Genomic DNA, 26849 nt, shown 5'->3' on the forward strand with positions numbered 1-26849 from the left:
TCTCCTTCTCTCTCCATGCCCTCAACTTTCATCCCTCTCACCAGTCTCGTAAATGGAGACTGTAGTTCACAGCTGAAAGCCAGCGCCTCTTCTGCCCTGGGAGCTTGGGATGAGCTATGATGTTTCGTTCCCTGTGTTTGGTCTGCTTAAAAAATAGGTGGTGGGTGGCTGCTCTGTTATGAACATGAATCATCCCTTTGAGACCCACTTCCCAGTGTTGCCCAAGCACCGGCTGTGTGGCTCTCGGACCGCTCATAGGGAGCTCTGCTGTCATGGGGCACCACAGACTGCAGGATGGGAGAAACCGTTCCCTGGGCCTCCAGTTTCACTGTCTGTCTGCTCCACGTGTGCTGTTCTTCATGTTTTACCCAGCTGCAGTTCAGTTTAATTCCAGTGCCTCCTTTGGCTGGCGGTGGTACAGTCATACCATTGCTTTCGTCTTTGCTTGAGCACCCCATTCCCTTTGGCTTTGGGACTGCGGTTAGCATCTTCTCTCCCTTGAGATCCGTACCTTTGGGTGCTTGGTGTGACTCTCTCTGCATCCTTCTGATGAAGACGTGAGCAGAACTGTGAATGCATACCTGATGTAGAGCAGGAGGATGCCACCCTAGTGCCAGTGCTGGGATTGGCTGGTGCATCCTGTAACTGGGGCTTTTGCTGCGTCCTAGAAGTCCATGCTGCCCGAGGAGCCCCAGCTCAGCTCTTCCAGTTCTTCCAGCTGCCCAGTCCGGGCCTTGCTCTCTGTTGATTCGTGGCCTTAAATTTCCACAAACCTGACAAGGATTATAAAGTGTTCTTTTGAGAGGCAGGGTTTTGAATCCCCGAGAAGTGGACTGAAAAACAGCAACAACCCTTTCTCTTGAAGTATATGATGAAGTTAAAAAAGACTCCATTTTAGAGCAGTAGATCATCTTCACTGTTTTATTTCGTCCCATTTGCGAAATTGTGGAGTATAAAGAGAACATAGTGCAATTTTTCAAGTGCAGTTGACACAAAAAAGATGAATTCATTAGCCCCAACCCAGACAGATTTTTTTTTTTTCTCATCTAAAAATAATAATATAAAGAGGTTTCATTCAATATATGAATACATCTTCTCCAGGATGTTTCTAAGAAGTACTGAATCTATAATGACCACCTACTGCCTTTTCACTGGGAGTGCATCCCACTGTTATTAACGTTAATAATAATACTGTAGACACAGAAAGCACACAGGCAACATTTTAATTTTTCAGAATTGGTAAAATGCATTATTCCTTTCTTTGAGTATTCTGTGGATCAGTATTTCATAAAAAAAAAAAAGGCTATATTTGACTTATGTGACTTGTCTCACTGAAGCCATTGATAGAGCAGAATTTGGCTCAAAAGCGCCAGATAACCCATAATTTTGTAAAAGCATGTATTTTTGATTTACCCAATGCATCTTAATATCAGGAAGTACTCTGATTCTGCGGAGGAGAACCACAGTTTAGGGGAAGAAAAAAAAAAAAGGAAGAAAGATTCAGCTAGAATTAATAATGCAAAGTTAAGCAATAGCTCCATAACTGTGTCTGTTGAGTGGCAGCAGATGAGAACTGCAACTTTATTCGACAGATACGGGCTAAAGTTCTTTCACATGCAGCTCCCCTGGGGGGGGCGGGGGTGAGGCCTGCAAGGTGCGGAGTGCTTAGGCTCCGGTCCAAGGAAGCTTATTTTCAAGCTGTAAACCCGAAGGGAGTCGGATGCTTTAAGGCAAAGGCTGAGCTCAAACGCTCTGCTGCAATCTGGCCCAGAGTCGCAACTCTTTGCTGGATTAAGACTTTTGAGAATAGCCGGCTTTGTGTTAAGTGAGTCTGAAAACAGATCATTCGGTGGCGATAACAAATGCACTCTTTTCTGGTGCTGAGTTTTAGCTGCCTGAGTTCCTTTTTATGGGTAACTTATCGCTGCTAGTGGGAGTGGTGTACATGAATCAGAGAGAAGGACAAACCCTTAAGGTTTAAGCACTGAAGCGGTTCCAAGATATAGGAATGACATACGTGAAGAGCGCTCAGTGAGAGAAACAGCAATTGAATAGTTTATCAGAGAACTGCAATTCTGAAATCTTGCACTATTTTATTGAAAATTTATTTTTATACTATGCTTTTTATTTTTCAATGTATTATTAAACTTCCTTAAAGATTAACGCAATCTGTTGTCAAATTTTTCTCATGTGGCCTGATTGCTTTGCAAAATACCGTATCCTACATATGGCCATCTGTCAAAACAGCAGTGACAAAATGAATTAATCTGAATTGCAGATGTGTTAATGAATCCCTTTGAAGGGCTTAAGCATTTAATTAAAAGTAAAGCAGAACACGATAGATAATTTTTAAAGGTTTTAAAATATTCTAAGTTATCGTTAATATTTGAATTTTATTTTCAGGCACATAATTTATTTGGTAGGATTTTCTCTCCCCAAATCTAATTACAATAATACAAACAAGTCTTGACCCCCAGTGCGTAGCATTCACTCACCAGCAATTACACAGAATTAAAAATATTTGCACAGTGATACCAAACGTTAGATACTTTCTCCCTAAAAGAAAAGAAAAATACTCTCAGGAAATTGCAGCCGCCTTTTGATCAGACTGACTTTAAAGATGATGGTTAGTAAAAGCCCCTTGGTGGGGTTATGTCCTTTTATTGTATTAATAGGAGACAAACAGTTACAGTCATACACTTGGGCACACAGATGTGTCTATGCCCTTAGAGAATGTCTTGCTAAGAAAGACCGTAGGACTTGCGGTGCGTTGGGTGCGCAGCAGAGGCAGAGCTGTTGATGGAGTTGGGTGGTGGGCAGATGTTGCTGGTGTTCATCTGGCACCAGCCTGGTCCCTGGCTCAGTCAAGGCATCGCGCCTTCCCCAAACCTCAGTGGTAGAACTCGGTCATCTTGTTGAGAACATGCTGAAGCCATCTTTTCAAAGCTTTCTGGGCCACCAGAAGTGCTGATTAAAAGGAAAAGACAGAAAAACTGGAATTCTCCTGCCGTGGGATAGTTTAGAAAACAGGGCTTTCCTGCAAATATGGAATCTCATGAGGTTCGTGGCTAAATCAGCTTCAGGCTAAACTCCCCATCAGCTTCAGTGAGACTGTTCACTCTTAATTTCAGACTTGTCCTTATATACTTTGCTGAATATGGGCCTTAAAACTTTTGTACTTTGCCAAGCTGTGAGTCATTCAAAGTGCTGCTGTCACAAACGAGCTAGTGACTAAAGCAAACTCATACTGATTATTTTTGAATCCATCTTTTGTTGAAACTGATATCACACTGGGGATTTTTTTTTTATATATATAACATGTAAGATAATCGTTAAAGTTTGTATAGGAAAGTTTGATTAAAATGACCTCTAATTAAGCACTGTGTTCGGTGTTCATCACTGTGTATTTAGACTTTCTTTTAACATTAGAAAAAGGTATTTCCATTTGGAAAACTAACTGCGTTGTGACGGTAGAATTTTTTTGGTAGAAAAGTATTTTTAATGTGTTCTGAAAAAGATTCTTCCTCTGAGGAGAAAAAAGAGTTCTTCAAATATACCTGCATGCATGTGCATAAATGTATAAATTCGTATGTGTATTATATATCCACATGTACACAGGCATGTGCAAATAGATGTGAAAGTTAGTATGTTGTAACCCATAGTAGCTATAACCTTAGCGATTTCTGCATGAAAGCCTAACATGACCCATACAGTCAAAATTAATTAAATGAACTAACAAGAAAGCAGATACATTAAGCTTTGCAAAATTGTAAAATTAATATTACAGCTATGTCACCTTCGCCTGCAACTGGACTGAGCAAGGGTGAGAGAGAGAGAGAAATCAATTCCACGAGTTTTGGAGAATGTAAGACTGTGCCGAGAATGTATCTGTGTCTTGTGATGTCTTGTTCTGGTGTCATTGCTGCTCTGTGGCGGGGGGCTCTTCATCACCAAGGGAGTCTGGCAGGGCCGTACCCCAAGGTTAGCCACGAAGGTGCAAAGTACTTGCTTTACTGTGTACTGGCTAGCGGCGGGTTTCGTAGGCGGTGGCGGGGGGCGGGGGGGTATCGTGTTCCTGTTTCGTTCGTGAGTTTGCCCGCATGGCTCGTCAACGGGGCTGTGGCACTCGCCTCTCCTTCCATTCCTCCTTGCAGCCCCAGCAGAACTCTTCTTACCACTTTTGCAACGCTCTCCAAATGATCTGGTTTAATTCAGGACGAGCAGACTGGCGAGTTTGACCCATTTGGACTATGTACGTGTTTTTCTCAGAAGGGGTCAGATGTGCTTGAGATTGGGTCAAGGTGCAAAGGTGCAATGAATGACTCCTGGAGGCCATTTTTCATTTGTCTTCAACAAAGTTTCAGCACCACCATGAAATTTTCCCTTTAAGTAAGGAAAGTGGCTCCTCTGAAGCACTACCGAATAATGGAGAACCCAAAGTAATTCTCCAGTACGGAAAGCTTCAGGGGGTCCCACCTCGACTGTATGGAAGCACAGAGGTGGATGGGGTTTTCGGGGCTGTGTCAGTGAATCACCGTACTGCAGAGTTGATGCAAAAAGCGGTAAAAGGAGTTTTGTTCAGTTTGTACTCATGCTGTGTAAATGTGTGTTGTCTGTATGTTTGTTGTATCTGTGTTTCACCTCTCTGTAATCCTTCCAGCGGAAGGAGCGTTACATGAATGAATTGCTTCTTTGGGTATAGACTTGTCTTTTTTTGTTGCTTTGGTTTGACACCGCCGTTACACCTCGGCTTGCCGTTATCCCCAGCGGCCGTTAATTGGCTAGCTGGTACCTGAACCAGGAACATAAGGCATCGTTCAGTGAGACTGGAGAGTTGACAAATGGGAAGGTGTTGAGAGATGCCGGGGAAACGGGCCCACGCTGAAGCTCTCTGCAGAAGCCATTTTGCCTCTGACAGTTCCAACACGCGCTATTAATTGGTTGGGGCCAGCCTTTGCCAAAAAAGCCTGTGAAGTGCTGGAGAGATGCTTCCGAATGTGTCTGCTCTTCACGCTCCCCCTCGCTGAAGGCAGTGACAAACACCAATTAATTCATGGTCTAAGTTCTGCTGGTGTGCCGCACGTCTGTATGGTGGCGAGCTGCCTCAACCAATGAACCACGCAGGCTTCCAGCGTCTTCATCACCTCATTAGTCTGTAATTGTATCTGGACAAAAAATTACCCTCAATGTAATAATTACCCCTGTGTAGAGTAAAGTGCACAGGTCTTAAGCTTAGTTTATAACTGCAAGCAATTAGAATGTGAAAATATATATAAAACCAGTTTGAATGAAAATGTCATAGCAGACATCTGTGCCTTGGCACTCACCTATTCTTTTAAATTTTAGTATTCCCAGGTCTTGAATTCTCATATTGTGTTTTAAACCTGTTGAGTCATTGAAGAGAGAGCATCAGAGCTAACCAAAACCAAAAAACAACCAGTTTATCTGCTCATAGATACAGAAGACTAGATGATGTTTCATTAAACGTGTTGCATCCCGTGTCTGAGTATGCACTTATTTAAATTACGTTCCTGAATGATATACTTCGTTTTCAGGCAGCTGACTTGTAAAGGAACAGCTTTTTTTATCATTAATTATAAATTTTGGGAGGGGATCATTACAAAATTAGTCAATGTTACAGATACTAGCCAATAAATATTAAATCAACCTGAAGTTGTCTTCTGATACGATTTAATGTTAGCAATTAATTTTGCATTTTTAAAAAAAAGGATGAAAGCAACCATGAATAAGTTAATATAAAACATTACTGTTCAACCGCATTTCAAGGTTAGTACTTCACTGTATGTAATATTCATTGTAAAAACCTTGCTGGTGTTCCATACTAATGAGTAGGTAAAGTTGAGCTTTTTTATGTTTCCAGCTGGTTTTGTCTCTTCGGTGGTTTTACAGAGCCCGTACACGAGCAGTCGGGAGAGCTGCTTTGCTTTCAGTGGAGCCCTTCTGTTTTACACCAACTGGGGATCTGTCCCATAGCTATTTAAAGCAGTGTCAGTAGACAGATAGCAAACTGTGCTTGTGAAAGTTAATTAAACAGTAGAAGTCATAACAAGTGGCTCTTTTGTCTCCCATGAAAGAGGAGGCAGCTGTATTGTTTCTGGCAGAGTGATTCTCTGTTGTACACATTTATTTATTGATGATTTGAAAGAGGCTATTGCACTGGGTAATGATGCTAATATTGATGGAAGGAAATGCTATAGTGATAAACAAATGGCAAGTCACAAATAGACACCTAGAAAGTAGAAACCACCGTATTATTTTTAGTAGCGATTTAAATAATGATCCTTTAGTATTTAAACCTATAAGTGGTCTTAATTATGTCTAAAAATTGAAGAATGCTTCACTTAAAGGGTAAAACTGGCCAGCAGATCCCTCTACACGTACATTAGAGTAGTACTGATTTGGGTATAAAGATGTGGGGTTTTGATTAAAAAATCACAGTTTTCCTTCTTTCCTTTCAGTTCCAGATTACCAAGAGCAGGATATCTTTCTATGGAGAAAGGAAACCGGTTTTGGATTTAGGATTCTAGGTGGAAATGAGCCTGGAGAACCTGTGAGTACATCTAGAAGTGGTCTTGTTTTAACTCGTGACACCTTCTAGAATCACGGCAGTAGTATGTACAGATGCGCAGAACCGTACCATGGCATCTCTATTAAAATAGCTAGTGGGCTATGTATTTACATCCCGCAACTCCTCCCCACCCTCCCTTCAAAAAAACAAACCAAAACTCCTATAATTGAAATGGGTTTGGCTTCCCCTGCTATTCCCTGTTTTTGTAATAGCCCAAATGGAAACACATAGATCTGAAATTACCTAGACACTAAAGAAAGGATGTCCTGGTCAGGATTGTGCATATTTTGATCTTAAGAGTGTCACATTTTCTATTTGCTCTATTCCCTCCTTGAATTCGCTTAACTTCTCTACCATAAATCCAGTGCCTGTGGAAGGTGTCAGGCTAAAAACGTGTGGTCTTTCATGTGCTGCACAGGTCAAAGCTACATAGTGGCAGCGTAAGTTTCCACATATTTCCCTGCCAAAATTATTTTGCTTATTTATGGAAAGAAAGACCATGAGTTCCTTTCATGATAAAATAACTCCACAGAACTCACTGAAGATAAACCAAGACTGAGCTGGTGGACAGCCTTGGTATGGAGCTTGTAAACCCTGGAGGCAACTGAAGGGATAACTCAGCCTCCCTCACAAGACCCTCAGTGCTTTTAACCATCTTCCTTTCTGGTCACTGTCTGGTTGAACACATTTCTCAGGGCTATCTGTCATTAGGGTCAATGGACCGCCTAAAGAAACAAGATGCCAATTTATTACAATTTCACAATGTGGCTATATTCACATGGAGCTGCTTTCACAGGAGCAACTTTCCTAACCAGCAGGCATTTGTCAACAATTTCTTACCCCTACTAAATCGGGTCTAACTACCAGTGCCCCTTGCTTCCAGCTGGCTGTTGAGCTAGTTCTCATTTATCACCGTTTATTCTTTCTCTCTTTCTCCTTTTCTGCCTTCCTTCCTTTCCCCCCCTTCCGCTTCCCCTTCCCTCTCTTTCCTTCCTCCCCTTCCCTCTCTTCCTTTCTTTGCTTTCTCCTGTTTGTGCTGACTCATCAGATTTACATCGGTCACATTGTACCGCTGGGTGCTGCTGATGCTGATGGCCGCCTGAGATCGGGTGATGAACTGATCTGCGTGGATGGGACGCCTGTTGTCGGGAAATCGCACCAGCTTGTCGTCCAGCTTATGCAACAGGCAGCCAAACAAGGTCATGTCAATCTGACCGTCAGGCGCAAAGTGGTTTACACAGGTAGGCTGCAGTCTCGCTCTGCAGGGGTAGATTTTCCTGCCAGACTCCATCTGTTCAGCAAACGGTTTAAAGGAAAGAAGCTCCTCCTTGTAATACTGGGAAAACTCAGGGGATCTGGTGTTATTCTTCCTCTTTTGCATATTTTTAGTCTTTTTTGTTCTCAATCAAATGTTTCAAATATTTTGTTTCCAGTCAAGACTCTCAGTCTCAGTTGGCTTCCCCAGTCCTCACGAAGTTTTCTGATAAAATGGGGAACTGTTCGGTTGCAACATACCATTTTTAGTTTGACTCATGCAGCAGCAGACACTGTGCCTGACTTTCTGCGTTTTCTATTTACTTCCCAAAATAACTGCGCTGCCTGATAGCCACCCTGAAACTGGGAGTGAGGGAAAAGATGCCGAAGAGTCCGCAGGAGGGGAGGCAAGGGCAGAGGGCAAGTGAGGGCATTTGTGTGTGGTGGCTGATGTCCCAGGCCCAGGAGAAGCTTCAACTGAGGTTGCAACGTGTAGTCAGCTAACCTCAGGATGCAAAACTGGGAGCGTGGTTGGTTCTGGTAGTGCAGGGTCTGCATGTTTGTTGTAATAAAGAGATTTCTGTATGCTGAGTTATGCTCGGCATTGTACACACACTGCACAAGCAAATGGTCTAAATGGACAAAAAAGAAGCTGGCAGAAAGACAACGATGCAGAGTGAAGTGACACTGCATGGTGGCACCCAGATTAGTGACAGAAAAATGTCCTGATAGCAAAGAAAATGAAGCCATGAGCTTTCTAAATGACGTGCGACTTTATGCTTAATATCGGAAAGTAACATTGGGGTGCTACCTCTTCCTGTGAGTCCCTTTAGGGAGCTCGAGTGTGGGATTTGGTTTAGCTCACTTATTCAGAAGAAAGGATATTCTATAGCTTTTCAAGTTTAGGCATCAGCAGAAAAATAGACAGTGATGTACTTTCATCTTAAAGAGCATCAAAATAACATTCAGGTTGAAAATCAGGCCCACAGTGGAAGTTAGGACTAGAAAAAGTACCTCTAAAATAGCTCTGTATTCTTATCCAGGGCTGAGCTCCTTCCACACAATATTAAATAAATGTTCACTTCTCATTTCTTTCCTTTTTCGCGTTGTGGATTAAATGCCAGGTTATGTCTGTCCTTTAACGGCCTCTCATTCCTGACAAAGGGCTGCCAATGTGAGAGAAGCTTTAGGAGATGAGCTTTGGGAGGAAGGGCAGCTGAATTTTGGTATTGTTTTTGTGCGTAGATTTTCTATTCAGTTTTACAGCCTCCAGGCTAGAAATTACCATAAAAGATTTAGATCCATGAGAGATCTCTTGGTATTTCATTCAGGGGCTTGTCACTCCAGACCGAGCTATTTCTGAATCATTTCAAATGTGGACACTTACTCTGGGATAAATTATTCAGCATCACTTCTTTCACCTTATATTTGCAGGCTTTTAAATTGCAGCATAACATTGGAGAGAAGCCTCTTCCTGAATTTTGGTCCCTTATTCCTCCTGTCATCTATATGCCAGTAGAAAAAGATTGTTCACCTAAATGGGTACTCCACGTCTTGAGATTCATAGAGGGGGAAGTTTATACTCCTGTTTTCTTAATACGTAGAATTAACAGGTTTAGAATTGACGGGGTTAGATTTTGTTTGGCATCCATTTTCTTGTTGCTTTTAAGATCTTCAACTTAATTTTGATTCACCAAATTGGAGAAGTGACCCGATTAGTGGAGGCAACCGTTCAGTAGAGACAAGCACAATATGCTGCTCTCAGCTGTGCAAATGGACTGTGGAGAACTGGCTGAGTAACAAGAAATGGAAGCTATTGTGGGCCACAAGCTTCAACCTGAGGTTGGCTCAGGTGAAGAAAAACACTGTGCTGGGATGTAGGCAGGGGGGAACTCTCCCGATTTCCCAGCAGATGATGGCGTAGCTGCAATATGGTCCAGCACTTCAAGAAAGACATATTTGAGTTGGAGAGAGACCAACTGGAGGGAGTCCAGAGGACCAGGGAGGATAAGGAGAGCTCTAGAAAACATGGTCTGCAAGGAAATATTGAACAAATCGGGATTGTTTAGCCTAAAGCAGAGAAGGGGGAGGAGGTGTTAAACTCCCCAAGACTATAAGAGGCTGCTGCAAAGAGGAAGGGAATAATATGTTCTCCATATGCCTGCTAGATAGAACTAGAAATAATAGCCTTATGTTGCAGCAGGGAAGATTTAAGTTAGATATTGCAACCAATAGATTGCCTGGGGAGATATTTAACAGCTGATTAGACCAACATCTGTCAGGACTGACAGTAAGTGTAGCTGGCCCTGACTCGAGCAGAGCATGGACTAAGCGATCTTTTCGAGACTTCTTCAAGCCTTGTGGTAGCTGATTAGATTTTAAAGTAATACCATTTCCAACTTCAGTTGCTGTTAAACACTTGTTTAATATTAACGTTAAAGTTAATAATGTTTAATGGTTTTCCCACGACTGTGCCACGACTGTACAGATGATAGTTGCTGGTTCTTCCATCCAGAAGAGCTTGGTTCACAAGTTGTTTTGCCTTAGTGTGGGTGGTTATTACTTAAGATCACATTAATCGAAGGCAATCAGTGCTACCCAACTGATAGCATTAAGTTAAAAAATACACAGGTGTTGAGTGATGGGTATTTGATATTGCTCTCTCTCCTTGCAGCTTGTGCACACATACACAATTGCACATATATAGCTGAAGTGGGGATGTGCTATCTAAAGGAGGCATTTCTGAACTAATGTAATCCAGGTTTAAAATGCCACAGAGCATCCAAGCACGCAGCACTGCACTGGTTTAACCGGACTGCTGCTGTAGTTTGGCAGTGAAAGGCTTTGGCTGCATGACCATACACTGGAGAGGATGAGCATGTGTGGTCAGTGCCGTCACCAAACAGAAGTGTTGGTGGTGACATCCGAAAGCAGACAGAGCCCAAAAGCAGACAGATAGATTAAAGCAGGTGATTTGCCTTACATTTTCACCTTCAGTGGATGGCACTTTTCAAGCACTGAATGATGCGGCCTGCTCAGACAGTCTTTTTTTAACTCCCCAGTTCCCAAGGCAGAGAATGAAGTCCCATCCCCAGCCTCTTCCCACCACAGCAGCAACCAGCCGGCCTCGCTGACGGAGGAGAAGCGAACGCCGCAGGGCAGCCAGAACTCCCTCAACACCGTCAGCTCGGGCAGCGGCAGCACCAGTGGCATCGGCAGCGGTGGTGGCGGGGGCAGCGGTGTCGTCAGCGCCGTGGTCCAGCCCTACGATGTGGAAATCCGCCGCGGCGAAAACGAGGGCTTCGGCTTCGTCATTGTCTCATCGGTGAGCCGGCCAGAGGCGGGCACGACATTCGGTAAGTCTTGGGGTTTTTTCAACGCGCCTTGAATGAGACGCAGATTTGAGCACTGCAGTGCAAGGAGGCGAGTGGGGATCTATTTAATTAAAAGTCGTGAGCGTGCCCTAATTGATGTAATTAATAGCTTAATCGGAGGCCAAGACTTGGTAGGTGTTTGCCTCCTGGGTTTTGTTCAGCGCTGAGTCAAGAAAAGCAAAATGAGAAATCCCAACCTGAAGAGTAAAAATGCCACCAGTGGCAATTCCTGATGCTCCCTGAAGCTCCGGCTGTCCCCACTAGCTGGACGTCTTTCTGGGGTTTGCTCTCAGAAGAGCAGTGGGGATCCCCCCAGTGATGGTGTTTGCTAATGCCGAAATGGAGCAGGTGGAATGAAATATGTCTCCTGATGGTGGAATTGAGCCAGTTGATTTAAAAGCAGTAATGCTTAAACTGATTAACTTCTCTTTGGCAATCAGGGTTATTCTGATCCTCATTATGGAGTGAGCATGCTGATAGCTGGAAAGTTTTAATTAAAAGTGCTTGCTGGTGAAACATAAAAATAGACAATACAGTTAAAAAAGCCAGGATGTTTTTTGATCCATTCCACCTCTTCCCAATTCCATTTCTTCAGAGTAGGGGGAAGTGAAGTTCACGTGATATCACACTTAATATCCTGCCCTAATAGAAGTGGTAATGGTTTCTTTCTGAAGACAGTCCTTTCTGCTGGGCAGGCACCCATTTCCAGGTGTTGCTGCAAAAGAGGTCTACATAAGCTGGTTTTGCAAGTATGCACAGAACAGCCTGCTCTAGAGCAGAGATGTCATTGCAAGGGGGAAACCAGTCAGAGATACTATTTCTACCCTTTCCATCTCCTCCAAAAGGGCCAGAGACAGCATCCACTTATATTTTGTAGGGGAAAAAAGAAGGTGTTCCCTCCCTGTTAGTCTGCGGCATGTGACAGGGATGGAAGGGAAAAGGAAAGACAGAACAAGTTCCCCGGCCATGTCCACACTACCTCTCAGCGCAGGGTTGTGCTTTGCAGACAAAATACATTGCAGTATCACTGTAGAGCTTGAAAGTTCCTGAGGCGCGCAGCTGCATGTGGCAAGAAGTGGCCTTTCCCCCTTTTTTTTCCTAGGCTTTTTATTCTGAAATTTCCTGCTCTTGCCCATCAGCAGTGCCATTACTATACATCAAGGGAGCATCATCTCCTCTGCTGGTATTGATGTAGAACGGGCCATTATTAGCGCTGTTCTGGGCAGTCGTGGCAGCAGAGGTTTTGAGGGGGAAATATCTAGTGTAGAGCCGGTGCATGGAGTTCTGTCAGTTCTCAGATGATAGGCTACTTCGCACTGTCCTTGCTGCTGGAAACTGCTCTTCCAGAATAGGTATTTTGGTGCCAGAGCACAACGATGTAATGCAATATAGATTAAACTGAAGTCAGTATAAACCGGAGAGAGACCTTTATCTGTTGAAAGTATTTGCAAACATGTATGTAACTAACTTTTACTGTCTGAAGACTGTGCTCTAACTCTTTTCTGCAGAGAAACCTTGACCTGAGGTTGTAAAGAGTTGTCTTTGCTTTAGCCCAAGATACTCGCTAACTGGAAGTTTTCTATGCAGGGACTCCTCATGGAGATCTGTTGATCTGTGACTGTTTTTCCTTTAATTTTTTTCAAGTGTATTCAGCTTTTCCCTAATACTCTGCATGAGATACATTCCCTCTGCTGTGTGATGCTTACTTTGGACCTGCTTTGTAGTTTTTTTTCTTTCATGGGTAGTATTTAGAGATGGGCCAAACTGGTTCTAAAACCCACCTTGGTCACTTTGGTGTGGGCTCTGTCATCTGTGTCCAGTGGATTTGATAGAGTAGGAATTCATTTCACATACCCTCAAAATAGCCTTTAAACTGGATGGGTCTTTGCATTTCCAGAAAGAGAAACTTTCTAACATCACAGTAAAATTAAAAAAATATAATAAAAAAAACCCAACCAAAACCAAACCACCATTTGCAACTAATATTAACACTTTCTGCCAGTTTTCATTGCATCTTTCCTACCTTGTTCTCTCACCTCACATTCCTTTTCTTAGCCTTTTCTTCTTTATGGTCTTTCTAGTGTTGTCGTGTGTGCAGCAATGCATATCTCTAAAACTACTAAACGAATAAAGACTACAGCACAGATGGGAGAGTGCATCTTGAGGGCGAATGTATTGTGGATGCAAAGTATGAGATGACCACTGCGTATACTTCATGGTTTTAACCATGTCCCGCGAACCCGAGGGCCTCTTGCCCATGTAAGGAAGCCCTACAAAAGCTCAATGGATTTATCTGAGAGAAGTTGTGTATCCCGTGTGTCCCAATTCTGCATTTTATGGACGACCCTGTGTTTTTGGGACAAACAATTGCATGGAACAGGAGGAGAGCTTTGTCTCCAAAACACATTCATCCTAAAGTGCTCTTGCTCTGTGTGTCAGACATCTCAGTGGTTTTGTGTGTAGTTTTAGAGGTATCTGAATGAGGAGGTCCTTATTCTTCCCTGCTCCTGTCCGGATGCCATCTAAGGTCATAAAAGGGGAAGGGTTAACAGAGGCGGAGGTGGATGCCCACACCAAACAGGTTACCTTTGTCAGTCTTGGCCCATCTGTAGTGGTCCTGTTCCTTCCCTGGTAGTACCTTTATTCGCGATGGAAGAAAACCGTTTCATGTTGCTTCCCCATGCAGCGCTGATAGATTGGGTCTTCGTGGTAGAAAGGGAGTCGCACTCCCTCCTAGGCCTAGAACGATTTTCTCTTTCTGAATTGAGAAAGAACAAAACATTGGCAGAAGCTTGAACAGCACTTGACTTAGAGAAAGACTAGAGAGGCTGACACTGGTGTAATCGTGGAAGGGGAAGGTTGTGTTTCCTACAAACAGTTTGATTTTTTTTTGTTCGAAAATAAAATCAGGATTTGGGTTATGATGGGGCTGTTAAGTGCAATTTAATTCACCATTTATTAACAGAAATCAAGGTGGGGGGGAGTTTTGAGTGATTAACAAAACACCTTTTTGTACAATAAGTGTTGTGCACTCGTACTAGTTGTTTGCCAATGTTTTGAACACTGGCAGCAAAGCTATCCTATAATAACTTTTGCTTGATGCATTAATTAATTAACCCTTAACCTTCTCGTTCCCTTTTCAACCCTTTTTCTCCTTTTCCCCTTCACCATATTCCCACGTGTGTAAACAATTAAAAACCAAAACCAAAACCAAACAAAACAAAAAACAACCCCCAAACCAATACAAAAGCGGGAAATGCATGTGTGGCCATGCCTCACAAAATAGGTCGGATAATTGAAGGGAGTCCCGCAGACCGCTGTGGCAAGCTGAAAGTAGGCGATCGGATCTTGGCTGTGAATGGGTGCTCCATCACCAACAAGTCGCATTCAGACATCGTCAACCTCATTAAGGAAGCGGGAAACACCGTTACCCTGCGCATCATTCCAGGAGATGGTAAAGTATATGTTTCCTGCTGTCTTATCTGACCCTCTCGTTGGTTTTGTTCCCGGGCTTTCTGCATCAGTCAGAGCTGCAAAGTCATGGAGGGCTCAATTTCCACTCCCACTTTGGGAATCAGCAGTGAGGGAGGTTGTGAGTCTTCCATAGCTTTATTTTTTGTTTCTTTCTAGAGAACTGGGAGTTCTTTTTTTAAACAGGGAGGTGCTGATTCTCCATTAAAAAAATAATATTCCATTCTATCATGTTCTTCCACGTATCTCTTTTAAAATTGTCTTCTGTAAATTTGATGCATGTCTCAGTACACTTTGATTTGATTCTTAGGTTAATAATGCAGCTTTAGAATATTTGGGACTCACTTGTTAAGATGGGGGATTCCTGAAGCTTTGTATATACACAAGCAGGCTATAGAGTAAAGAGATCACAGAAAGGGATAAACACTTTGTCACGTTTTAAGCTGTTTGAAAAGAAGATTTGGTTTTATTCTGGGTAAGTTGCTTTGGGAGAGAGCTCAGTACGTTTTGAAATGACTTTGTTAAATGGTGATGGCTCTGGAGCTGCTGTGTGCTTGCAGCTGATTGTTGTAAGAGTTACCCTGGACAGGATCGGGATCTCACTGTTTCAGATCAGAAGGAACGTGTGGGATCCCTAATAATATGAGGACACTTGGTACTAGTTTCGGGTCATCGAACTATTTAATAAAAATGAGGTTCTGTGTTATATATCAGTTTCATTAAATTGATCCCTAGCTGTGATTCCAAATAGGAACAGAGCAGAAATATATGTAAAGTATCTGTAGAAGAACTAAAATTGGTGTGCTTCTAAATTCTAAGTATTTTGTTTGTTTGTTGTTCTGCTCTGCCACGGGTGGGTTCATAGGGAGAACTCATTAGGCAGAAATACTTTTACATTGCTCTGATTTTAAGCTGAATCCACGGGCATAAGATTTGATGGCTCAGATTCAGTGCTAATGAGCATGTCTTAGAGTTGTACAGGACATTGTTTGCATTCAGTTAAATATAGAGAAAGTGTGATTAAGTTTGAAGGGAAGGTTGAGGAAGTATGGCAGAATTGAACCTGGTACTTGTAAAGCAGAATGAAGAAGTTACGTGACGTGATTTCCAGCGAGAAGCATTCAATAGCTGCCGGCTCTCGTGCTCTCTAATCTGAAACAGGGATTTGGTTACGGCGCAGAGCATGATTGTGCTGTGTTTAGTTAGAGGGTCAAAATAGGCCAGGTTGAGAAATGATCTGGTTATAAATTATTTCTGTTTAGGATGATTTGTTTTGCATAAACGCTTTATTTTCCCACTGTTTACTAGCTACCAGGTCAAATGGTATATGATCCTTTGCTGCTTCCAGCAAATTGACTATTCATGAATAATAAAATGGCTGTGTATCGGGCTAACATCTGAGCTGGCCTGTGCGTGCCGGTTTTGGAAGGTGAACTGGGAGAAGCGTTGTTCATTACCAGTATTTTGATATCTGATCAAAATCAAGGAAGGTGGATATTTGAATAGCTAAATTTATTTTTTAAGGGCAAAAATACATAAGAAATAAATAACTTTTGAATGGCTTAAGATTTTTTTAAGAGGAACGTATGCTCCTGATGTGAATGCTCACACAGTCTTGTTCATGCAAACGTGTGTACAAAATACTGTGTTAAATTGCTTAGGTTAGGAGGGAAATCTGTAGCTGTGACGGGCATCAGGTATCCCTAGGGAAGGTTGAAAGCTGTAATTTAGGGGAGGAGTCATCTCTTTTCTCTCATAGCAGTGCAGACTTTGAGGTTTTTACTTACTGTCCCTTTGAAATTCCAAGTGAGATTGTCAACGCTGCATGGTATTACCTGCACTTAATTTCCAAAAGACAGTAAGATCAGGTACTCAAAATCGCTGAGAGGTTTGCTCTAAAACCTGTGAGATTTAAAAAATTGGTGTCAATGCTGTTTGGGTTTTTTTTGTTGTTGTTGTCTTTGGATGCATTTGTGGATTTGTAGTTTTCTTTTTGTCGCTTTTGAGGTGCTTTTTTGGTCTGTGTACTTAAGGCGGGGGGGGGGGGGGGGAAAAAAAAGAAAAACCTCGCCTTCTCAGATAAACGTGAAACTAAGGCTCATCACAAGACTCACAATAAACTCACATTGCTAATCTCTTCTAACATTATTAAAAATGCAAAGGGTTTTTGCTTCATAATAAGTCTTGCACCAACTCATGGGCATAGACCATCGCAGGAGTGTGTTTGTAATGAAATTACGATAGTTCAACGTGCTACCAGCTGATGGAAGGGTACGGTGAGCTGAAAGACGACAAGCCTAGCTTAGGCATTGAAGTGGTGTCTGAGTGTCCTAGGGCAAAACAGGGCAAGGAATCAATGAAATATGTAGGATTTAGAAAGTACAATTGTAATTCTACTAGAGAGAATTTTTCCTGTATTTGTGTTCTGTTCCAGTTTTGCATGGTGGTTGGCACGCGTCCTGAACCTGTGTCTAAAAAACTAGCAAAATTATGCACAACTCCTGACTCGTGGGATAGGGTGGGCTAAAGATAGATGCAGTACAGTGGTGTGAAGACACATCTGTACCAAAGATGTGTTGTTGCTCTACTTGGTATTCTTAGTGTGACCTACTAAAGGGTAGGAATCTTGCATTCTCTTTGAAGCCCATCTTCATCTGATCTCCAAATATTTGTGGAGGATTTCAGAGGCTTTTGTTCTGGGTGAATACAGAACACTTAACCACGTTTTGGGGCCTTCTTATGTTAGAGACCAATTTTAGCATCAAGGCATCTTTACAAAATACATAGAATTATTTCTTAAAATCCAACAATGTAACCACATATAGGGACGTCTCCTCACACAAGCCAGCTGTCAGCACCACGTTCTCTCAAGGACATGGTTTGGTCCTGCCTAACCGGAGAGGTGTGGGCAGACCCAGGAGGCTCTCTTGCTCTCAGAGCCACTGGACACAAGCCAGCTCTGGTCTGGAAGATGTTACAGCTCCATATGCTGAGGGTTTGGGCATGTTAACTTGGGCACAGTGCTGCAGGCAAAGGAGCTGTGCTCTCGTGGCACCCATCTGTTTAAATGTTTCTTCTTTTTCTCTTTCATTCCCTTTTCCTGAGTTTCCCTTGACATGCAGTAGCTACAGAAAGGAAAAGCCTTCACCTCATCTAGATTTCTCCACAATTAAAACAAATCCATGAAATAAAATCAGTTCCCAGGGCCAAGTAAGCCCATGACCACCACCTCTCTTTAATTCAGGCAAAAAAATCTCCCATTTCTGCAATATTGTATTACAGCTGGACTCTGTTTAATAATGACAGATTTCTCCATAGTCAATAAAATGAATTACCGGATGCCTGGAGCTTAAGAGGCAAACAAGGGCAGGGTAGAAGACCTTGTAATTTTATGTTGGAGAGCCAGATGTTTCCACCCGGGTTTCGTTGCTGTTCTGATGGTGGCTTTTTTTAAGAGTGGGATTGGAACTAGAGAAATTCAGTCAAGAAACAAGGTGCATGGCCTTAATTTTAGGCAGACTGTTAAATGAGTTCTGGGTTAACTCTGTTCTTACTGAATTATATGATATAGCTCCAAAATGGCAAGGGGACTGTTTTGCCATGCCATACTGTGAGGGGCACCTAGAATAGTCCCTTTTCAACTGTGCCTACAGTAACTCCCTTCCCAGTTTTGTGAAGCAGGAGAGAGGACCTCTTCTGGAAACACCTCTTTCTGTGCGTAGACAAATATAGCATTTGCACAGACTGATGTTGGGCTGAGAGCCCTTTACCGTGGCATAAATTGAGTTTTGAAGTGAATGATGCTCTCTATTCTCTCGGTGGGCCCTTTTGTAAATGGTACCCTGAGCTGTTGATGCATTTGGTACAGGTGGTTCCATGTCCCTGTGTGCAGGTTTGAGTGCTCAGGCAGCAGTGGGTTGTATTTCCAAGATGGATTTCAGTAAGTTTGGGTTTTAGCCACAGTCAATATCACCTTGTGAGGTATTAGATAAAAGCCACATCTCAATCCTACTGAAGATTGCAGTTTCTGATGGAGGAAGCACTGCTAAGTTTATAATCCATGGAATAGTTATTGCTACTATAAAAGTAATCCAGCCAACCTACCATATTTGGAGCCTTTAATGATTAGAATTTATGTCGTTAGACAACAGACAAAACAGTCTTCAACCCTTCCTCCACGAGTCAGTCTTCGTTCTGAGTGTGCCTAACACTCAGGGGTGTTTCCAATCCAGATTTCCCAAATGTATTTTTTTCTTTTCTTTTTCCAATTGATTGTACAGCTTCATATAGATAATTACTATGAGTTAGCTTAGATTTTATCCTGTTAATTTTTGGATTTAAGAAATTTGAGCCAATCTCAAGTTCTTTAGAACCAACATAATGATGCTTTCCAGTGAAATGCCTTTGCAGATTTTTTTTTCAGTGAATGGCCAATGACCTTCCCTCATAATGAAAAAAAATTTATTTTGCAGAATCCTCCAATGCTACTTTATTGACCAATGCAGAAAAAATTGCTACAATTACAACCACACATACTCCTCAGCAAATACCACAGGAGACCAGGTCAGATTGTTTTCCTTGAGGAGAGCACATTGACATGCTCTCTCTTTGGTTACTTCTTGGTCATCTTCACATCCCATGAGCTGTATTTTTCCTCTCTCCCTCTTTCATTTGTTACAGCAGGAACAACACCAAACCAAAGCAGGAATCTCAGTTTGATTTCAAACCACCCCAAGCAGCACAGGTAAGGAGTACCTTTCTCATTGTTTTTTTTTACCACAGACTGTTGCTTCCAATCTGCTTGAGAGCTGTGTTCACATATTTCCCTTGAAAATTCCTACTGGGAGGTTGTTCTCCTTCAGTCTTGTTGCTGGAGAAAGAGGAATTTGCTGATGAGTTTCTTAGTATGTGTTGCTGTTGTTTCAGCTGAGAAACATTTCCAACACATTCTCATCAAGACTTTTAGGGAGGAAAAAAAAAAAAAAAGAAAGGGAAAAAAAAAAGCTGACGTTTTTATGATAGTAATAATTTATGTGTTTGTTTATTGAGTTGTATATTTTGAGGGACCTCTCCAGAAAGTACTGTTGTATGCAAATGATAAATTCAGAGAACAAAAAAGAGTAAAACCTAATAAGGGGCAATAGCTGGAGTGTTCCAGATATTATTAGAGAGATTATCTATCTCATTGTTATCTTTCCTTGCCACTGGCCATCCCAGAAGTAGCCTCTTCCATTAGGGACTTCAGAACAATAGAACTACACTAACAGCAGTTGTGAAAAACAATGCTCATGCTTCTGAGCTTCTTGAAAGGGAATAAATGAGGTGGTAACAAAAAGGAAAAGCCAGCACCATGGCATAGACTCATCCCAGGTACCATTAGTCATCTAACTAAAGCCTGGTGCTGGAATTGAGGTTGCCTAGCCTTCCTTTGCAGTTGGTAGAACACAAACCACCCTCCCGAAATGTGCCTTTCTGCATGGGCACAGGAGGTGGTGTGTAACAGAGGTGCCTAAAAATGCATGGGACATGGCCAAGCCCATTCATTCAAACAGCCTTTGTGGACCACTGCTGGTGCTCCAAATCGCAGCGTGAAATCTGAGGAAGCAAGAAATCCCAGTCTGTGTGTGAAAACTCAACTGCTTTTCTTTTTTTAATTATGAGTAACAAAAATAATAATGTTCATTGGTTGAATAATTTCAAAATGAGAGTAGAGCAGCATTTAACTTTCTGTTCAATTGCGCATATGTTGTCTTCCCTCCAGCAGGACCAAGATTTTTACACTGTTGAGCTGGAAAGAGGAGCCAAAGGGTTTGGCTTTAGCCTGCGAGGTGGCCGGGAGTATAATATGGATCTGTACGTGTTGCGGCTAGCTGAGGATGGTCCAGCTGAGAGATGTGGGAAGATGAGGGTATGCACAAACACATTTAAAAAACACGTTTCTTTGCAATAAGTTGACTTCCCTGCCTCTCCCTTCGAGGCACACCTTCTGCTGTGCCAGCTAAAAGGAAAATTAAATGGTAACTGAAAGGAGCAGTGGTTCCTATTTACTTCTGTCAATGGCTTCTGTCACCCTTTGTATACAGTCTGTGCACATTGGAAGACTTCAGCCCCTTGTTCCGACCCAGGTTTCCAAATTCTAATACATAATCTGACTTTTAAAGCCTAACAAAGATGCATGTAGCATTGAAAATGTAATAGCCCAATCTTCCTCAGCTCTTTCAAAGTTGCAGCCATGAGTAGAGAATCGGGGTGTCCCACCTGATCCTCTCCTCTGCTCGTGGGCAGAGTGGGGACAGAGCATGTATATTGACCCACGGGTTACAAAATTGTAATGTAGTTTTTGATAAGTATTAACTGCTAACTTCAGATATCAGGTAAATTATAAGCATTATAACAGGGGCGTATGTTATAAAAAGCCTACAGAAAAAATAAATTGCCAAGTTTTGTGTACTCGTTGCTCCTCTGTTAGAGAATGCATTATAACTTTACCACATATGTCCTTTTCTTCTCTAGATATATCATGCAAAGGGCATTTTCAAAATTCTTTTGCTAGGGGTAGATTTGTAGGTCCAAAATTGTTGGTGCTAGAAATAACTCAGTGCTTTGCTGTGGAAGTCAATGCTTTGACAAGCTCTTCCAAGCCCTGTTTTCCTATCCTGATAAATGATTATATTTACAAAAGCAGCTTTGCTGGTTCATGCCAAGTATCTATATCCAAGTGGGAAACGGACTTGAAAAAGCTATTTGAACATCCCAGTTACAGCAGACTGTAGAACAAACCACCTCTTTGACCAAAGACTTTTACAAATAATCAAAATAAAATAAAATAACACCAGTTCTAACACAGCTCTAGCTATTGAGCAATACAGTAATGCAACGTGGTTTTACAGAACAGCAATGAAATATTTTGGTACCTCAGGCTTTCCTTGTCATCTTCAAGTCTCCCAGGTCCCTGCATACTGTTTTTTGTGGGCTGTCACTGGAAGGAGTTGGGCATATTTAGCTTCACCTGGTGCATGGTTGTTCTTCCACCTTTGCTGTGGCCGTTGTCTTGTGGTGTGGTGGTGGTGAGCCTTGTGGGGGCTTGTTTCTAATCTTAGACTCTTTTCTTCTATTGCATTGACAGATCGGTGATGAAATCTTAGAGATCAACGGAGAAACTACCAAGAACATGAAGCACGCTCGGGCCATTGAACTGATTAAAAATGGTGGCCGCAGGGTCCGCCTGTTTCTGAAACGTGGAGATGGCTCTGTCCCAGAATATGGTGGGTCAAACTATGAAAACATTCCTTTCTTCCCTGGCATCACTCCATGAATGATATGTCTCAAGATCTGAAGCGGGAATTCTTTTTTATTTTCCTTTCTCACCAGTGTCTTACCAACCTTTGCAACATATGGTTAATTGCCTCGCTTGTGCTGAATTTTCTACACATTTCATCCTTTGCTTGCTTCCATGGACTTGGGGCGCAGTGTAAGGCAAGATCATCATAGCAGTATTTTTGGTGATCAGAGAGGAAAACAAAACAAAACAAAACAAACCTTATTGTCTTGTCCAGCCAAACAAGGAATGTCATTGAACTGTGCCAAACTGTTTCTCAGCGGCTGAATTGTTGTTTCAAATAGGTCTCTACTATCAATGCAAAAACTGGGATCCTGAGTTACTATTCTGAAGTAGTGATTTTTTTTTTGTTAGGTTTTTCTCTTAGTTCCTGTCTGTATCCATAGACATGAATGCCAAGATGGCTTATGAGACTTTTGCCTTCCCTTAATATTTATGTAAATATTTATAAAGCTATTTAAGAAAAAGAAGGAAAAAAAAAAAGCTTTACTGCAAAAATATATTGATTTGGCCTCCTGAGCCCTTTTCTCCCCCCTTAAGCTATCTGCTGGTTTCAACTAGTTAATTTGTAAGGTCTGAAAAGGTGAGGAGGTTACGAAAAGGTGCTCTCGTGTGCGTCTTAGGGGAAACGTTCCGTCCTCGTTTCTTACTAAGAATTGCATTAGATTTCCTTTTCTTCCCCCGGAGGTTGGATTGCTGGGTGGCTTAACTTAGCACACTATTTAATATTATAATTATGTCTTATTTATTTGAGATAATTGTCAAATATTGTGCCCTCGATGGAGGGCTACTCCCAACCAAAGGTCTTTGAGGTTTCTATAGAAACTGATGATTGAAGGGATGTCCTTTATACTTTTCTCCCCGTATTTGGGTTATTTCTGTGTCAGTAAGTTCTGTGTTTATCATTCACTCCATGTCCTAAAACCGGAAACAAAACCCTTTTGCACAATTTATGAACTAGATTTTCTTTTCATTTACTGTACCACGTTTGAGAGTTTCTGCTCACTCTGCTCATTATTTAACTTAAAATGACCAATTCAGAGTATAACCAACAAACAATTGAAGTGTTGAACGATGTGGAAGGGACGTTGTGGGTTTACACTTCTGTAATATAAATAGCACACCAGAAGGTTCAATGATGGCACTGAAATTCTGTAATGTTCTTTCTACTTTTGTCTTTTCCTATACTCCTTTGGATGTACAGTACTGTATCATATGCTAGACTGCATAAATACCCTGTAAATTAAGTGCTTCACTTCTCAAAGCATATGTCTGTTGCACTGAGGATGGAAATCCACCACCAATTTTCTTTTGGCTAATGCTAAACCACTAAACGTTCATTCTGCAAGCAAGGATTTAATATACAGGGGCTGCACTACTGTAAAGAATATCCTTGTAACATTTGGGACTCCTTCCTCTCTTTGTTCTGTTCGCTGCAGTCGCAAATGGTTCCTCTAATAATGTTAAGTTCCAATATTTTTCTGACTCGATTGGAACGTGCTTCTCTATGAGGCTGTATATTTTTGTAATGAGTTTTGTACTTATTTTTAATGTTGTGGTCTCTGGTGGACTTTATTTTTCGTTGTTGTTTGATTGTTAATGTTTTTTCTATGACATTCTGTGTCGCTGTTCCAGCTGTCTTTTAGAATGGATGCTCTCGTTGTCTGGGTTATTGAATCACCTCTTAGATGTCTCTTTATGTCACGATAATAACAACTGCTGTCTTTGCAGCCTTATATTTGGGTGAAGCCTAGACAATCTGACTGGAAAAATAAACTTTCTTTATTCTAAGATAAAATATGAAGATTTTTCTTTCTTTCATCTTTATTATAGGGAATCTAAATTTTCTACTTTTCTCTTTCTCTTTCTCTTACTTTTCTTGGTGCTGGGCTCTTCCTTCCTCAGCGATGATACCTCCTAATATCGCTGCATGTATGAGAAATGACAAGCTCGGGGAGTCTTGCTTCTACCTTATGGGCCATAATCAAACTACGGTTTGTAGCTAAAATCAATATTAGGTGTTTTTGTGCTGTGGCCTAATTCCCTCACATTGCTTTCCGCTTTGCTATATTTTATATGTACAGCAATTCATTCCGAGCACCCTGCGTCCCCTGAATTGTAAGTACACCACAGGACACGGTTAAACCTCGCTTGTACCTTGTGCGATAGCCAGGTTGCTGCAAGCCACGTGCTTACAGCTACGGAAAAGCGGTGTGGTCCCCAGCTGCTGCCTGGAAATGCTAATAAGCAAAAACACACACACGTGAGTTGCAACACGGGTTCCACCTGGAAGTCACAAAAATCATGGCCCATGCACACACCCACCCTCCCAAGCTAAGGAATGGTAGTGCCGTCAAATGGGCGACGCTTTGCGTGATGGCAGGAGGGATGAGCACGTAGAGTGTTTGGCTTGGGGGAGGGAAGACAAAAAGGAGAAAAGCAGGAAAAAAATAATAAAAATCCATCCCCACAAGTGTTTGTGAGGGTTCTCAGTCGTGGCCTTCGGGATAGTCCACCTCGAGGTGGGTGTCTCGGTGCGAGCGGCAGGAAGCCTGCGGGGAGCGTGGCTAAAGCCAGCCGAGCTGCCGTGCAGAAGTTACTTTAGAAAAGAAAACAATAAGCAAATAAAAGCAACGCTCGCATTAAGTCAGCGCAGCTACTTTAATGTTTGCCATGTCTATAATGAATCATTCATAAACATCCATAACAAATGACGTGAGTAATTGCAGCTTAGCTACAGCACAGGGCTGGTTTTTAGTTTTGGGGTGGTTTTTTTTCTACTGCTTTGCAGTTGTCTCGCAGAGGTAGCTCAGCTGTATTTTGCCTGAAATACTACATTAAAAATAATGAACTGGAGATTAGGTTTTAATCAAAGCCATCCTACATATTACAATATCTTTCCATTGCTTTGATATGAAAAAATCATAACTTTTGTCATCATTGTTGGAATCATTGTGGCAAAACCAAAATCTACCCTAGGACGTTTCCTAACATGGTAGAACTAAATGAGATAAAGTAACGTCTTAAATAAAATGGAAATTGCACAATTACAGTCTAATTCTCACACCTTCAAAATGTTATTTTACAAGGTGAAAACTTAATAATCGATTCTATTTTCTGTACATTTTCTGCTATTTGAAACAAGGCCTCCCACACCTGGAAGGCAATTCTTTCCAAAGACTTAAAGGAAAAAAAATCCTTTCCTAAAGGCCCTCTTTATTGGAAACTGTTAAAAAAAACAGCCAACAACCCGAACTACTTTTTTTTTTTTTTTCCCACTGGAAAGAAAATAGTGTAACCGAAACATTTTGAATTGGTCTTGGGGAAAATGTAAACTGCCCCGTGACCAGAAGAGCATAAAGATGATATCAGCTTGGACCAAAACACGGCTAACGAACAGAGCAGCACCAGTACTAACCTGTAACTCTCGTTGTTCGCAGTTAAATTAACAAAAGCTTCGGTTAGCCTTCGCTGACTGCTTTAACAGTTGTTTGTTTTTGTCACTAATGAAGTCTGAAGAGTGATAAGTGGTGTCACGGCGCGGCGGAAGGCATCGGTACCAAACGCTTTGCTGTTATTTTCTTTCAGACCCCAGCAGTGACAGGAACAGTCCCGCCACAGGTTCACAAAATGTATCGGAAATGAAACCCGTGCCATCCGACCGACGGCAGCACCCATCATCGGAGTCCAGTTATCCACCAGACCTTCACAAATCATCACAACATGGGGACAAGCGGACTTATGTTAGAGACCTAAAAGGCAGCAGAGAGTTTAGCAGACATCCCAACGAACACCACACTTGGAATGGGACTTCTAAAACCAACGACCACGTGCCAGGCAGGAGGACGGAGAGGTCGCCGGAGAGGAGGCGCGAGAGGCAGCCGGAGAGGGCGGTGGTGAACGGGCAGAAGAGGAGGTCTCCCGAAAAGCGGAGGGAAGGGACGAGGAGCGCCGACAACACTTTGGAGAGGCGGGAACGACACGAGAGGAGGAGAGACCTCTCCCCTGAAAGGCGCAGAGAGCGGTCGCCCAGCCGCCGGCGGCGGTCGCTGGAGAGACTCACGGAGCCCAGGAGGTCGCCCGACCGGAGAAGAGAGAGCTCCCTCGACCGGCGGGCCAAGTCGTCCGACCGGCGAAGGGAGAGGTCGCCCGACAGACGGCTCAGGGAGGAGCGAGCTGGCCACCGGGAGAAGGAAGACCCCAACTGGAAGCATGAGCCGAGCCGCAGGCACCCGCCCGAGCAGCGCAGGCGGCCGTACAAGGAGTGCAGCACCGACCTCAGCATCTGAGGGGGCTCCTCCGGGGTCCCCGTCGCCTTCCCCACACCGCGGGAGCGGAGGAGAGAGTGCGAGAGCTGAAACCATCCGGCTTTTGCAGGCGAGGAGACATCCGGCACTTGCTGATCCTACAAACCTTTTATGCAGATGAAATAACAACAACAACAAAAAAAAAACCGAACAAAAAAAAAGTTGTGCCTGATGTATAATATTAAAGAAAGTATTTTTCAGTGTATTCTTTTTTTTTTTTTTAATTACTTGCCAAATGTTGGTCCTAAAGGATTATAAAATTTTGTTTCTACATTCTTTGTAGATTTCTTAAGAATAATTCCTTTATTGGGCTACTTTCCCCCCTCCCCAGTATAGTAAATGGGGGTAGCCAGTAATATAATATAGGCAAAGGATTTTATCACCAAGTTTGAATAATTTGATCCAGACTGTTCTCTAGTGACTCACTGCTACACTGTATGTAGAAAATTTTTTAAGAGTTGGGGGTGGGGAAGGAAGAAAATTGTTCATCTCTGTAGGAATGGAGCGCTCCTGCT

At 42.4% G+C, this 26849-nt stretch overlaps 1 protein-coding gene across 1 annotated transcript in view; it reads left to right on the forward strand.

The window, feature by feature from the left end:
- The window catches only part of MAGI1 (membrane associated guanylate kinase, WW and PDZ domain containing 1), a 317178-nt gene extending 290856 nt beyond the window's left edge, over positions 1–26322 (forward strand). Inside the window, exons 14-22 of the mRNA XM_009883598.1 lie at positions 6480–6571; positions 7638–7830; positions 10906–11199; positions 14504–14671; positions 19161–19251; positions 19369–19432; positions 20450–20596; positions 21815–21953; positions 25616–26322. Coding sequence (XP_009881900.1) covers positions 6480–6571; positions 7638–7830; positions 10906–11199; positions 14504–14671; positions 19161–19251; positions 19369–19432; positions 20450–20596; positions 21815–21953; positions 25616–26316 — 1889 coding nt within the window. The 3' untranslated portion in view covers positions 26317–26322. The remainder of the gene's footprint in view (positions 1–6479; positions 6572–7637; positions 7831–10905; positions 11200–14503; positions 14672–19160; positions 19252–19368; positions 19433–20449; positions 20597–21814; positions 21954–25615) is intronic.
- Positions 26323–26849: the final 527 nt, after the last annotated feature.

This window comes from Charadrius vociferus, unplaced genomic scaffold (assembly GCF_000708025.1).
Source record: "Charadrius vociferus isolate BGI_N301 unplaced genomic scaffold, ASM70802v2 scaffold324, whole genome shotgun sequence".
In the NCBI taxonomy this organism is placed as follows: Eukaryota; Metazoa; Chordata; class Aves; order Charadriiformes; family Charadriidae; genus Charadrius; species Charadrius vociferus.